Source organism: Perognathus longimembris, chromosome 28 (genome assembly GCF_023159225.1).
Source record: "Perognathus longimembris pacificus isolate PPM17 chromosome 28, ASM2315922v1, whole genome shotgun sequence".
Lineage (NCBI taxonomy): Eukaryota > Metazoa > Chordata > Mammalia > Rodentia > Heteromyidae > Perognathus > Perognathus longimembris.
In genome coordinates, this window is record NC_063188.1 from 101,390,955 (window position 1) to 101,405,484 (window position 14,530).

Below are 14,530 nucleotides of genomic sequence, written 5' to 3' on the forward strand. Positions count from 1 at the left end.
ATACTAAGCCATCTCAAGTGAGAAGATGCTCATATAGAATGACCTAGAGTCCAGAGCTCTAAACCTGAAGAAATTAAGTCTAGTCTCTATCTCTAATCGATCCATTTTCAAACATATTTCAAATTCTTCTCTATTGTTATTTACCTGTTGTGTACAGAGATACACCTACTATTTTTGGAAACCCTTAGTAGTAGATATAGTACTTTCAGAAGTGAAAAATGCTGCGCAGGTGTATAAACAAAAGTTGTCTCAGTCACTAAGACAACTGCCACATACTGGGTGCCTTAAAACAACAGAAAGTTACCAGGTGTGGTGGTGCATGCCTGTAATCTCAGCACTTGGGGGCCTGAGGCAGGAGGAGAGTGAGTTGAAGGACAGCTTGAGCTATATAGAAAAACCTGATCTCAAATTTCAAGTGGCAGAAATTTATAGTCTCAATGTTCTAGAGACTAGAAGCTGCAAGATCAAGGCAGGAGTCGCAGGGCCGGGCTCTGCCTGAAACTTGTAGGAAATACCTCCTTGCCTCTTGAGTGCTCCTTGAAACTTCCTAGCTTCTGGCAGTTTGACAGAAATCTTTGGCAGTCTTTGGATGGTTAGATACATCATTCTAATCTTCCATCATTACATGACATTCTCCCTGTGTCTCTGTCTTTACATGGCCATCTTCTTACAAGAACATCAGTCATCTTGGATTAGAGAGAACCACTCTATTCAAATATGACCTCATTTTAACTAATTACATCTTCAAAGACACTATTTCCAAATAAGGTCACATCCCAAAGTATTGGGGGATTAGGATTTCAATATATCTTTCTGGAGAGGGATATAATTCAACTCATAACAATTGTCTAAAAAGATATGATAGCCAAGTACGGGGTCACTTGCCTGTAATCCCTCCTACTGGGGAGATAGAAGCAGGAAGATGAATTCCAGGCCATCCTGGGCTAAGTTAGTGAGATATATATATATATATATATATATATATATATATATATATATATATATATATACATATATATGTATATGTATATATATATGTATACACACATATATATGTATACACACATATATATACATATATATGTATACACACACACACACACACCAAAGAGTTGGGGAGAATGGCTAAAGTGGTAGAACACTTGCCTAGCCTCTGGAGTCCCTGGGTTCAATTTGCAAGACCAAAATTAAAAAAACATTTTAAATTTATGATAACTTATGGAAAAGATTTTTGTAGCAGTCTTCCAAAGCCATTTTCTTTTGGTGTTACTGGGCTTTGAACTCAGGTCTTTGTGCTTGATAAATATGCACTCTGCGATTTTAGCAACACTTCCAGCCCTTTTTGCTCTATTTATCTTGGGGACAGTGTGTCACATTTATGTCTAGGCTGACCTGGACCTTAACCCTTCTATTTGTGCTTCCTGAACAGCTGAAATGACAGGTGCACACTATTGCACCCAGCAATTGGTTGAGATGGGATCTCATTAACTTTTGGTCAAGGTGAGATTCAAACTGGGTTCTTCTCATTCTCTACCTCCCAAGTAGTTAGGATCGTAGGCGTGAGTCACAGTGCACAATCATATTTCTTTGTGGCCCCAGGAGTGAACCTAGGGTCTGACATATATTAACAAAGTACTCTACCACTGAACTGCATCTCCAGCTCTCAGAAACATGTCGCTCTTTGGGGGGGGGGGGGTTGGGGAAACAACTTATTTTTACTTTTTTAAAAGACAATTCACAAAGTCTGCTCCCACCAAAGTGAAATAAAGTTAAGAATAAAAAGAAGAATAGCATGAACCCCAGTGCCACCAAAAATAAATTAGTAAGAGACAGAGCAACGCTGGCTCCTGTGGCTCACACCTATAATCTTACCTACTTCATGAGACTAAGGTCTGAGGATGACAGTTGGAAGCCAGCCCATGAAGGAAATTCCATGAGACTCTTTATTTCCAGTTAACCAGCAAAAAGCTGGAAGAGGAGCTATGGATCAAGTGATAGAGTGGTAGCCTCGAGCAAAAAAGTTCAGGAACTAGCCCAGTGCTGGTGGCTCATGCCTGTAATCCTAGCTACTCAGAGGGCTGAGATCTGAGGATCACAGATCAAAGCCAGCCTGGGCAGAAAAGTCCCTGTGAAACTTTTATCTCCAATAAATGTCCCAAAAAAAAGCTGGAAGTGGCACTGTGGCTCAAGTGGTAGAGCACTAGCCTTGAGCATAAAGAGGCTCAGGGACAGCACCCAGGCGTGAGTTCAAGCCTCAGAACCCAGAATGAGAGAGAAAGAGAGAGAGAGAGAGAGAGAGAGAGAGAGAGAGAGAGAGAGAGAGAGAGAGAGAGAGAAAGAGAAAGAAAGAGAGAGAGAGAGAGGTTCCCAATAATTTTCCTGACATTTCTTAAAGAATTAATAAGGGTGGTAATTTGTGCTAAGAAGTATCTAGTGAAAAAATGAAATAAAACAATGTACATAAGCTGGACAGCATGGTCCAGGCCCTGTAATCCTAGATACTCAGGAGAGGAAACTGAGATCTAGGGACTGTAAAGCCAGCTTGGGCAGGAAAGTCCATGAGATTTTTATCTACAATTAGCCACCAAAAAGCAGGAAGTGGAGCTGTGGCTCAAGTGGTAGAGTACTACAGACCCTGAGTTAATGCTTCAGGACTGTCACAAAAACTGTATATAAACCATTTAATACGTTAAATACACTCAGTAGTTCATAGCTGCTAATAATATATAGTTATTACTCCTAGGATTACGATGACTGAGAGATTAAGACATGTGTAACACACTAATGCCTGGCACAGAGCAAGTACAAGTAAATACCTGTTGCTATTATCATCACCACTTATAAAAGAAGTTAAAGTGCCTAAAACTGTCAGATTCTACTTTCAATAGACTTATTCTTGCTTAAACACAAACTCATTGTGTGTGTGTGTGTGTGTGTGTGTGTGTGTGTGTGTGTGTATTGGGGGCGTTTGGTCATGGGGCTTGAATTCAGGGCCTAGGTGCTGTCCCTGTGCTCTTTTGCTCAAGGCTAGCACTCTACCACTTTGAGCCACAACACTCCTTCCGGATTTCTGGTGGTTAATTGTAGATAAGATTCTCTTGGGGACTTTTCTGCCTGGGCTGACTTATAACCATGATCCTCAGATCTCAGCCTCCTGAGTAGCTAGGATTACAGGCATGAGCCACCAGTGCCAGGTGCTGTATAGGGTTTTTTGGTTTTTTTGTTTTTTGTTTTTTTGGCCAGTCCTGGGCCTAGGACTCAGGGCCTGAGCACTGTCCCTGGCATCCTTTTGCTCAAGGCTAGCACTCTGCCACTTGAGCCACAGTGCCACTTCTGGCCGTTTTCTGTATATGTGGTGCTGGGGAATCGAACCCAGGGCCTCATGTATACGAGGCAAGCTCTCTTGCCACTAGGCCATATCCCCAGCCCTGTATAGGGTTTTATTAGGTGAAATTCCTTAAATTTTCAATGAAGCCATTGAATTTATAAAATCCATCCCTTATCCAGTAGGTAGTTGTTATTTCCATTCAGATTTTAAGAAAAGAAATAACTTAATATTTGTGCCTTCTAAGGTATTTTATCTTACTAATTACAATGAACATGACTTGAAAATAAGCTACTGGAGTCATAATCAATGTGTTCTTTGATGAGTTATTTCATTCATAAAAGATAGCATAATCACCAGTTTTCCAGTAAGAGACCTGAGCTGACACTGACTGCTTTGCTGATACGATTTTGGATATAAAGCTACAGATTGCTCAAGCACAGAGATTTGACATTTGCTTGGTGGTTATGGAAAGGGGTTTCAATTAATTTCATAGTGTCACTTCCAATTGAGTTCTTGGTATGAAATTATCTTCAATATGAGTCAGTTTTAAGAAGTACAAATTTTTCTAGCTGCAGATTATATCTATATTCAAAAGCATAAATACAAACTTTAAAAATATAACCATAATAACAGCCATGTTCCTGAAAGTTGAGGGGATTTCTTCCCTCCCTCCTTCCTTCCCTCCCTTCCCTCCTCCTTTCCTTCCCTTCCCTTCCCTTCTCTCTCTCTCTCGTTCTCTCTCTCTTTCTCTCTCTCTCTCTCTCCTCTCTCTTTCTCTCTCTTTCTGTTGGGGTCCTTGAATTTTTTACTTCAAAATGGTTTGTGAATTGAAAAATTTTAAAACTGAGAAGTATGTTCTAACCAACCAAAGAAATTGATAGTTATAAAACAGGAATGTTTATCCGCTGAAGGAATACTTTCTACTGCCATTTTTGCTTAATGTTAAAGCAGCATTTTTAATATCAGTTTGAGCATGAAATTTTAATGTATTATCTCCCTCTTATGAATTAGTGTTTATAAACAAGAACATTTAGAGGAGTTTTGCTGTTCTAGGAAAATGAAAACTGAAGAGAAACAGTAGCTTATTAAAGCTCCCAGAATGACTTCTCCATTCCTTGTCAAGTCTCAAAGCTCCATAATTCTTTTCCTTCAAAGGACTCTGAAACAAAATGACACCTCTAAGGATTAAACATTTTGGAAACTAATAAAGGAAGAAAACATTAAAGCATGCCTGACACAGGCACCATACTTCCTTGTTCCTCCCATATCCCCTACATAAGTATGAGTCAGGTAATGTTAACTTTGAATCAAACATTTGTTAGTTTCTTTTGAGTATTATATAAACAAGGTTTTGATCATAGCCTATGAGGCAACTGACCTGTAATCATTTGCATTTCAACACATGTAACTTGAAAAACACAACAGTCACTTGCCCTCCATGCTTTTTTATTTGAATTCCACAGGAAGTTAGTCAGTATCTTTTGTGTAATATGAGTGCCCTAAAGAAATAGAAAATACTACCAGAAAATGCTCACACAACAAATGGAAAGACATGACTTTTTTTTTAATTTGTATTGTAAAGGTGATGTACAGAGGGGTTACAGTTATGTAAGTCAGGTAAGGAGTACATGCCTTTTTGAAGAGTGTCACCCCCTAAGAGATGGTTTTTAAGAGGAATGGTTTTCAATTACAGTATATACGAGGGAATACTCCCTTTCTGAAGCTGCTAATAATGGTTTGTTTGTTAAATGTTTTTAATGTGGCAGACCCTATATTAATGCTTTACAAATGTTTTCTCTATTTAATCTTCCAAACAATCCTACAAGGCATGACTATATCTATTTTCAGATAAGGAAAACAGCTTATTTTGAGAATTCTATTTGCTGAATAACTACTTTTTGTACCAGTCCCTGTTCTAGATGAAGTCGAAGTTTAGAAAAGATAAAAGAACCTCGAATTTTGATGGAGTTATGCTGGAGCTTGAACTTAAGTGCTTCCTGTTTGATAGGCAAGTGCTCTACCACTGAGCAATGCCTCTAGCTCTTTTATGTGCAGGCTGTTTTTTGAAATAGGGTCTTGATTCTTACCAGGCCTGTAACTGGACCTTAATACCTAATTTTGGCTTTCAGTCATAGCTGGGGTGACAAGTGTACACCAAATTTCTGTTAAGATGTAGTCTCTCAGACTTTGCCATCCAGGCTGGCCAGGAACCTCAATTCTCCTGTTCTTAACATCTCAATTAGCAAGGATGAGGGTCACACTACCACACCAAGCTAGAGGTTGAGAAGGGCTCTCACTTACACTTCTGCCTTGGTTGGCTTTGAACCATGCTCTCAACCTCTCAAATAGCTAGAATTATAGGGATGAGCCACAAGTGCCTGGAAAGAATGTAAAATTTTAACACAGGCCTGTTACTGCTTTTATCATGACCACTTCCTAACTTTATGGAAATAATGTTAAAGAGAATATTTCTTGTATGTGTTTTCTGTTTTCTTGTTTGTTTGTAACAGGCTCTGTCTGTTAGCACAGGATGACTGGAACTTAAAATCTTCCTGCCTTAGACTGTTGCGTGCTGGTCTTATAGGTGTGTACCACCATACCCTGCTTACATATTTGTACCATACAATGTTTTCACATTAGTGTGACATTAAAATTATTTTCACCTTAATGTCTTTCATTATATACAACATCACAAAATTAAATAATCAATATATAGCATAGAGCCAGGCACCAGTGGCTTATGCCTATAAACATAGCTATTCAGGAGGCTGAGATCTCAGGATCGAGGAGGTTCAAAGCCAGCCTGGGCAGGAAAGTCCATGGCACTCTTACCTCTGATTAACCACCAGAAAACCAGAAGTAGCACTATGGCTCAAAGTGGTAGAATGCTAGCCTTGAGCAAAAAAAGCTCAGGGACAGCACCCAGGCCCTGACTTCAAACCCTATGACCAACAAAAAAATAAAAATAAAATATAAAATAAATATATACATATAAACCATATAAAGTAATTAAACCTCATATCTGGAGAATAACCTAGAGAAGATCCTGCTATTTTCAAAAATTCCCTTTTTTTTTCCAACTAGATCTTTCTTTGAGAACTTGTTTGAGAGTCTAGCAGGGGAGAACAGCTACCTGTATACCTTTGACCAAAGAATGATCCTTTTCTACTGGGAGATAGCTATCATCTTTGAACAAGTGGAGTACAAGGAGAGGTGAAGGAGGAAGGGAAACCCGCCTAGCCAGCCAGATCAGCCAAATCACTCTGTTGATTAATGTGGTGACAGATGTTGCAACCAGATTACCCTCACATCCTCAAATAGATCTTTCCTGTTCTTTCTTAAGGTGTGTGTCAATCAGGAATTTATTCCTTCCTTTCATTCCTTTGTTCATTCTTTTTCAGTATCAGAGATTGAAGCTGAGACCTCATTCAGGCTAAGAAAGAGCTATGCCACTGAGTTACATCCAAGCCCAGGAAAAATACTCTTAATACTTTTTATTTGAGAAGTTTCAAAGAAAAACATTCATATATATGAAACGCATGCCATCGTGTATTTTGTTAAATAACTATCTGGTGTCAGATAAAATAAACCTAAATCTTACCTTGCTTTGTCTCTGAAAAGAAACAGTTAAGTAACTTCTAGTGATTACTTTTGTGTGAAAAATAAATATGTAAAAGGAGGAGGTGATGATCTTGCTTTGTGAGTTTTCTAGAGTAGAAAATATCTACACTTAGGCACATCTATATGTATAGAGTTTGAATTTGGATGTGAGGTAGAGTTTGCACCATGAACCATAGTTAGTTGTCTTGCAACTTTTCCAGACTGGGCTAACTCCATTTTGGAACAAATGTTATTTTGTTAACTAAATGCCCATTTAAACTGGAATACAAAGGTTATAATTATAGCAGGAAATTGTTGGGGGCAGAGGAGGTTAAATCTAGTTGTCCTGTCATACATTAGGCATGATTTCTTGGAATCCTAGTTTAGATTTTTCTACTGAGGTTTGCTGTTTTCTCTGCTGTAGTTTCTACTGAGGTTTGCTGTTTTCTTTGCTTTCCAATACTTTGGTTCTGGAGTCTTGGGGTAATGAGATCAGGAGATAACCAAATTAGACCTTTCTGCTGATTTTGCAACTGAGGACGCCAAAAAGATAGAAATCTGAAGATAACATTTAAGGTTATAGGACTTGTAGGACTACAAGTGTCAAAGCTGAAAGACAGTTCTAGAGCAGGGCTGTTCTAGTGTGGTTCTTTATAAGCAAGCCACATCTGTAGGCTACATTTATAGTAACTACACAAAAAAAGTTGGAGCCCGGCACCAGTAGCTCACACCTGTAGCTCATGTCTGTAAATCCTAGCTACTTGGGTGGCTGCGATCTGAGGATCAAGGTTTGAAGCCAGCCAGGGCAGTAAAGTTCATGAGAGTCTTATTTCCAATTAAACTATTTTTAAGCCAGAAGTGGATCTGTGACTGAAATGGTAGAGCACTAGCATTCAGTAAAAAGCTCAGAGACAGCACCCAGACCCTGAATTTAAGCCCCAGGACTGTCACCGGAAAAAAAAAAAAAAAAAACAGTAAAATTGGAGGCCAGGAATAGAGGTGAATGTCTGTAATCTTAGCACTCAGGAGGCAGAGGCAAGAGGATCCTTAGTTTAAATCTAGCCTGGTCTACAAAGCGAGTGAGACCTTGTCCCAACCATCTGCCCCTCCCCCCCAAATTAAATAAGGTTTAATGAAATATCTTATTGAATCCAACTGACTAAACTATGACAATATGTATTCAATATAGGAATTATTAGTGATATACTTCACATTCTTTTTTAGTAAGTTTTTGAGATCTAGTATCACCTTTACACTTAGAGCGCATCTCAATTGCTTTTTTTTCTTTTTATATCTCAATTTCAATCAGTCAATCTCCTTTTAATGATCAGTAGTTTCATGTGGCTGGTAGTCACATGAAACTACTAATAGCAGAGGGCAGCTATTTTTTGAATAGCTACAGTTAGAGTTTGGCTTTCTTGGGGAAAAAAAAAGTAATTCTGCTTAGGGCAATATCAATTACGATGTTTAAAAAATCCTCCAGCCTCAGCCTGGTGCTACTGGCTCGCACCTGTAACCCTAGCTACTCAGGAAGCTGAGATCTGAGGATCATAGTTAAAAGCCAGCCCAGACAGGAAAGTCCGTGAGACTCTGATCTTCAATTGGACAGGAAAAAAAAACAGCAGAAAGTAGAGCTGTGGCTCAAATGATAAGGACCTAGCCTTGAGCAAAAAAACTCCGGGACAGCCCCTGGGCCCTGGGTTCAAGCCCCAAGATTAGCACTCACATACACATACCATACACTCAGACACACACACACACACACACACACACACACATCTCCAGCATTGTTTCTAAATTCACAAGGAAAATGGTTGTATCATCACTCTTGGATTTAATAGAAGAAATAAAAATGACTTCTTGTTAACTTCCCCCTCCTTTCCCACACCCCCACACCCCGCCCCCGCAAAAAAAAATCACTTTCTTTTCTTTTGGAGCAAAATGAAGAACTGTATTTTTCTATATCAGTTCCTACACTTTTCAAGTGGATTCTAAGTGCATGACATCTTTGGTACGTTAACCCATTATTCACAGTCCATTGAATGTTTGATTCCCACCATTGTAATCACTGTTTACTTTTATAGATTGGTTAACTTGGTTTAAGTTATTCCTATTGGATGTCAAGGTAAACAAATTAATAAAAGTTGATACTGAAAATGGCCTACGATATGGTTTAGTTTATGCTTTAGTTTTTAGGTTATTTCATGCTTTAGGTAGGGTAATTCACTTTGGAGAGTGTTAGATACATATTAACCGTCTCTTCAACTATGTATGTTTTTACTAAAGCAACAAAGTTAACTAGAATAATTGATCACTGGGGAGCTAATTTACCTTAAACAAAGCAAATTGATGAACTCCTTTTTGCCATAAGGAGTGGTAATACAGCTTGGCAATGTTAGTGAAAGCTAAATTAGATGCTCTGTGGATAAAAACAAAAGAATACCCAACTCTTCGAATTTCTTCAAGCACGTTTTGTTGTCTAGAATTACATGAAGAAGGTGCTGCCAAATGAGCCGAGTTTGGGGCCCAGTTGCATTTGCAGCAACCCGATCAACTATCTGGGGAGAAATGGCAACCACAAGAGCCTAGTAGCCCCATCTGCCCAGCTTCCTCAGTCCTAAATTATTGCCAAACCAGAGTTGATTCCAAAGCTAAGAGGTCCGCTAGCAAGGATTTCAGGTGCCTTCAAGTAAGTGCTTTCTGAAAACAGTCGGAGCCTCCTCAGATGGCCTCCAGGTTCCCAGGCCTGGAGGCTAAGGGAAGGGAAATGCAGTGGAAGGCAGTTAAAACAGAGTCCAACACTTGCTTCCCCCACGCCCTGAGAGAAACAGCTAGATCTTGCCGGCTGGGTGTGAGTCTCTAATCTCATTTCTACACCTGCATGAAGGAGGAAGGCCAGGGCTCTCCAGGTGTGCTGGAGTCTTGGGATGATGAAAGGCAGCTGTTAAAAGACATGCATCAGCAGGGGGAGGGGGGAGACGCGCTGTGGTAGCCGGGCGTGGGAGGACCGGGATGCCTCCGCCAAGGCTTTGGGGACTGGGGTTGGGGGAGAAAAAGAAAAAGGCAGGCCAGGCCGGCTGGGAGGATTTCACTTTGCTTTTCTCCTTCGCCTAGCAGGGTGATTAGCCAAGGGGCTGCAGTAGCTTTCCACTCCGCCAGTGATTTGTCCACATTTCTACCCTGGCATACACTGAATGCCAGGACACCTGGCTCAGGGAAGGGCCGACTGGAATCTTCTTCGGACGCTCAGGCCTCTAGCTTCAACCTCTCGAGTCTTCTGGGGCTTGATCACCATCTGAGGATTGGGTTTCCTTAACTCAGGGCTTCCCCCATCTTGGGCAGGAGGTGGAGTCAGAACTCTGCCCTCCCTTTCTCCTCCGCCCACGACCAGCCCGCTTTAAAAAAAAAAAAAATCAAAATTTGTATTTAAAGTCAACAGTGGAGCAAGAACCCGGCGCTCCAACCTACAAGATTTTTTTTTTAACTAACTCCCCAATCTCTCCTGAGAAGGGCAACGTTAAGATCGACAGCTCCCAGTGTTTCTTGGAAGATTTCAAGTAGGGGAAGGTCGTGCGGATGGTCCGGGCTGAAGCTGGAGGCTCTACATCCGTGGGAAGGGGTTTTATAGTGGGGAAGAGGGCTCCTGGAGGACAAAAAAAAGACACTCCCCCCCCCCCCCCAGTATCAACAATTGAACACCAGAGCGTCAACTTGGGGAACCTAGAATGTGAAACCAGGAGCCACCCAGCGCTGCCAAGCACAAAGCCTCGCGAGTCCCTGTTGGAGCAGGAGTTGGGGGGGGGGGTGTGCAGGTGAATGTCCGGCTGTGACCGTGGAAGGGTGGGTACCTAGGTCATCAGGGTAATTGTCCCACGATTTGGCGCGCCAACACAACACACATCCTGGAGAAGAAAAACCAAAGAGACATTTCACGCCTCTGCCCTGGGTCAAATGAAAGGGACGGACCTTCCCCCCCGCCCCCCCCTCCCCAACACACACACCCGGCGCCTAGCCTATCTTCCCCAGCTGGGCAGGATCCACTTTCTCTCCATCCCACGGAGCCTCCTATCTGCCTAGCCTCATGGCAATTCAAGGCGCTCAGCTTTTTGCCCTTCCTGCGTTTCCCATTTCTTTCCTTCGTCTCCTGCCGACGCCCCCAGATCTCTTGGGCTCGCCCTTCCTGAAAGTAGGCGCGGCCCAGAAGCTGAGGCTGGGGCAATAAGGGAGGGGTGGGGTGGGAGAGGGGGAGGAGTTGAGAACCCCGCTCCGGGGCGTGGCTTCCGCTAGCCCTGCCCCCTGGGTGCGCGCGGCGGTGGCGGCGGCGGCCCAGCCTCGCTCTGAGAGACAGGTATCGCTTAGGCGCCATGTTGTGAGCGGAAGTAGGGGAGCGCGCGGCGGTCGCTGATCTGCTGGGAGCGGGCGCGGGAACCGGCGCGGGGTAGGGGGCGGAGCTGTAGTCCCGGCGGCGGAAGGAGGAGAGGAAGAAAGGGGCGAGCCTGGGTTCCCAGCGGCGGCACAAGGCTCTGAGCTCGGTGCGCGGGCGTCTCTGGCCAGGCGCTTTGCTTTCGGTCGGTCAGTGACGGCGTTGAGCTCTCTCTGGAGCCACCGCTGCTCCACTGCTGCTGTTCTAGTGCTTCTGCCGCTGTCGCCGCCGCTGCCGTGGGGCTCGGGCGGCGACAGAGCGGGGCCGGCCGCGGGGCGGGCGGGGAGGGAGGAGGCTGTGAAGGCGGCGGGCCGGGGGGGAAGATGCCGCTGGCGCAGCTGGCGGACCCGTGGCAGAAGATGGCTGTGGAGAGCCCGTCCGACAGCGCTGAGGTGAGTACAGCGGGGCGCCTAGGGCCGGCGCGCCCCCTCTTCGAGTCCCTTACCGGCTCGCTCTCCCGGAGCTGGCCATTCGGTCCCATGTCTTCCCCCCCCCTCCCCTTCTCCGTTTCCCCGGTACAAGATAACTGGTTGGGGCTGTTGGGGTTCATCTCTTTGCCCGTCTGTCTATTCCTCCCACCCGCACCCTCACCTCGTTCCCTGGCTTTGGGGTCTGCCGGTGTGGTGGCGCGTGGGGTTTGGAGTGGGCGCGGAGGCTTTGCGAGAAGCCGATTTAAATCAACTTTGCGTGGGGGGAGCAGGAGGCGGAGTGGGGGCTGGCGGGGACTTGGGGGAAGTTTGGCCCTGTGGGATCGGTGGCTTCCCCGGACCTTGGCGACTTGGAGGGATGAGAGAGGAGTATGGGTTGGCTTCATTCGAGAACAGAAATTCCGATCTAGCCACGGGAGTGGGGGGGGGGGTTGCTTCAGGAGACGGGCGCGTGGGGGTCGGGGTGGCCACCAGTGAGGGGTTTGAAATAAGGGGTGCGGGACTGCCGAGGGTTTCGAAACCCTCCGCATCTGCCGCAGCGATTTCTGCTGCTGCAAAGGAAAAAAAAAGTAGAAGCCTAAGGTCCTCCATCCCCTGCCCCCTGGTTGCTGAGGTTGCTGAGCCCGAGGACCCCTGTCCCTGCGACTTTAACTTGAGTTTCCTGTCCGTGGAGGTGAGTGGGTGATGTTTCAAGGAGATCAGCGACCGCGGTAAAGGGCTTTCTGGTTCTCCTTGCCCGGGATACGGCGATCGTCCCTAAGACACCCACCCGAGTATCAAATGATACACCCAAACGGGGCAAAACAATTTCCCTCGGACACATCACAGTACTGAGCTACTCTCAGTCGTCTTCTGTACCAGAACCAACTCAGGGTCTGTGAAAATAATCCAGACGAGACCCCATTCCAGGTCATCTCCTCTCCAGAGTGGAAAATCAATTCCTGATGGTGGTGCGTCTGTGATTCTTCCTTCTTGACTTTTTGCTGCCTTCTTTCCTCGCAGCCGACTTTGGGGGAATTACAGGATGATAGGCTACCTGTGTGTAATAGTTAGAGAGTGAGTGACCCCATTTCTGGAAAGCATGAGTGAAACGCGGGGGTGGAATGGGGCAGGCTCTGATGAGTGGTGTACTTGGCGGCAGCCTCTGCCCGGCCAGCCTCCGCAGTGTGAGAGGTGGATAGGGTTACTGGTTACGTCAGTAAAACTGAAGCTAAGTTTGCTTTGAGATGCGAGACACTTGCATTCTCAAGGATGATGGAAGGGGGAGGGAAAAGAGTTTAAATCGCTTTTCAATCTCTTCCCCCCCCCCCCCACAGTCGCCTCCACTGCTGGATAAAAATATTTACTTGTTCTCCTTATAGCAAGCAGAGTTGTAATAGTGCTTAAGAGTGGTGCTTCATATTTTGGTACTTGGATAATGCTTTTAAAACCTGAAACAAAATGCTGCTCTTCAATAAGAAAGATATTCATGTGTGTTACCTGGGGGGAAAAGTTGTTTTTTGTTTTTTTGGGTTGTTGTTGTTGTTTTTTAAGACTGGCAGAATTTCGTTTTGTTAGCTATCTGGTACTAAAAATCTTTGGCCTCTTCTTTATTTTGCCTTCAGAAAAAAAATGCATTAAATACAGCTTAAAAGATAATAAAATGTTCTCAAAGGGTTCACCTGTAAAAGAAATTGAATTTGTTTTGAGCCTGATTTTTAGATACAGATATTAACAATTGCAACTCAAAATTAGTTTTCCAGTTCAGTTTGTCATGGATTAAGATGTAGGGGAAGTCATTTAAAATCCCATCTTATCCCTCTTTTGCATAGCATTCATTTGGACAAAGGAAGGTGCAAAAAGAATATTTATTTGGCATCTACTAGGTACTGTGTTACACACGGTATTTCATTTTATCCTTCCTGTGACCCAGCAGGGAGGATTATGGTTTTCATTTTTACAGATTAGGAAACCTAGGCACAAAAATTAACAAGCAGTAAATGGGAGAACCATAATTCAAAGCCAAGTGGAATACTGTTCATGTGCTTTAGGATAGCTGCTTCAAATATTTTATGGAAATATTCAGGGTATAAATATGCCAGTATTTAGAGGTCATGTATTTTTTTCAGAAACATAGTATTATAAGAGATGTCTTTGCTAAAGCCTTGTTATTTCAGTTGCTGTCATGTTTTCTGAGACCTGGCAAGTAGAATTTCACAATTTGCCATTTTCAAATAATTTTCTTGCAATTCTGCCATAAGGTCTGTCAAACAGAGCCAGCCATTGCCTAGATTTATTAAAACTAAACTTCCAGAAATTGCCTGTAGATGTTTTGTTCAACTTGGTTATTCACCTGTTTCTCGTTATTTCTGATATAATTTGGAAATATTGAAACCAATGAAGGAAGGATTGGGAGAGTCTTCATTCAGATCTAGTATTGATAACATTATTATACCTGTCTTCCTCAGAAGATTCATATCAGAGAACAATTGTATTTTATCTGGGTAACATCATTTTATAATAGTTATTTACTTGAGCAAATATGTCAGACTTTTTCTCTCCAGGCTAAAAGATTTCAAGATTGTCTACATAGTAATTTACATTTAGGGTTTCATCCTTAGTGTGCTGTAAACTTTTTAAAGCAGAGACTTTTCTTTCTCTCTGTATCCTCAGCATTTAATACAGTGCATGTTATGGACTCAATAAATGTCTGCTGAATGAATCATAGGATTAGGAATAGGTTGATTATAAATCTTACTCCTGTTCTTATCA

The 14,530-nt window shown here is 43.2% G+C and overlaps 1 protein-coding gene across 4 annotated transcripts in view; it reads left to right on the top strand.

Annotated features, from left to right (window-relative positions):
• The first annotated feature begins 11,316 nt into the window (after window positions 1-11,316).
• The window catches only part of Rps6ka3 (ribosomal protein S6 kinase A3), a 90,662-nt gene continuing 87,448 nt past the window's right edge, over window positions 11,317-14,530 (top strand). Inside the window, exon 1 of one of the 4 annotated variants that reach the window (XM_048336854.1) lies at window positions 11,317-11,743. In XM_048336854.1, the coding sequence (XP_048192811.1) occupies window positions 11,675-11,743 (69 nt within the window). In that variant the 5' untranslated portion in view covers window positions 11,317-11,674. The remainder of the gene's footprint in view (window positions 11,744-14,530) is intronic. The other 3 variants (XM_048336857.1, XM_048336856.1, XM_048336855.1) reach the window with 3 other exon arrangements.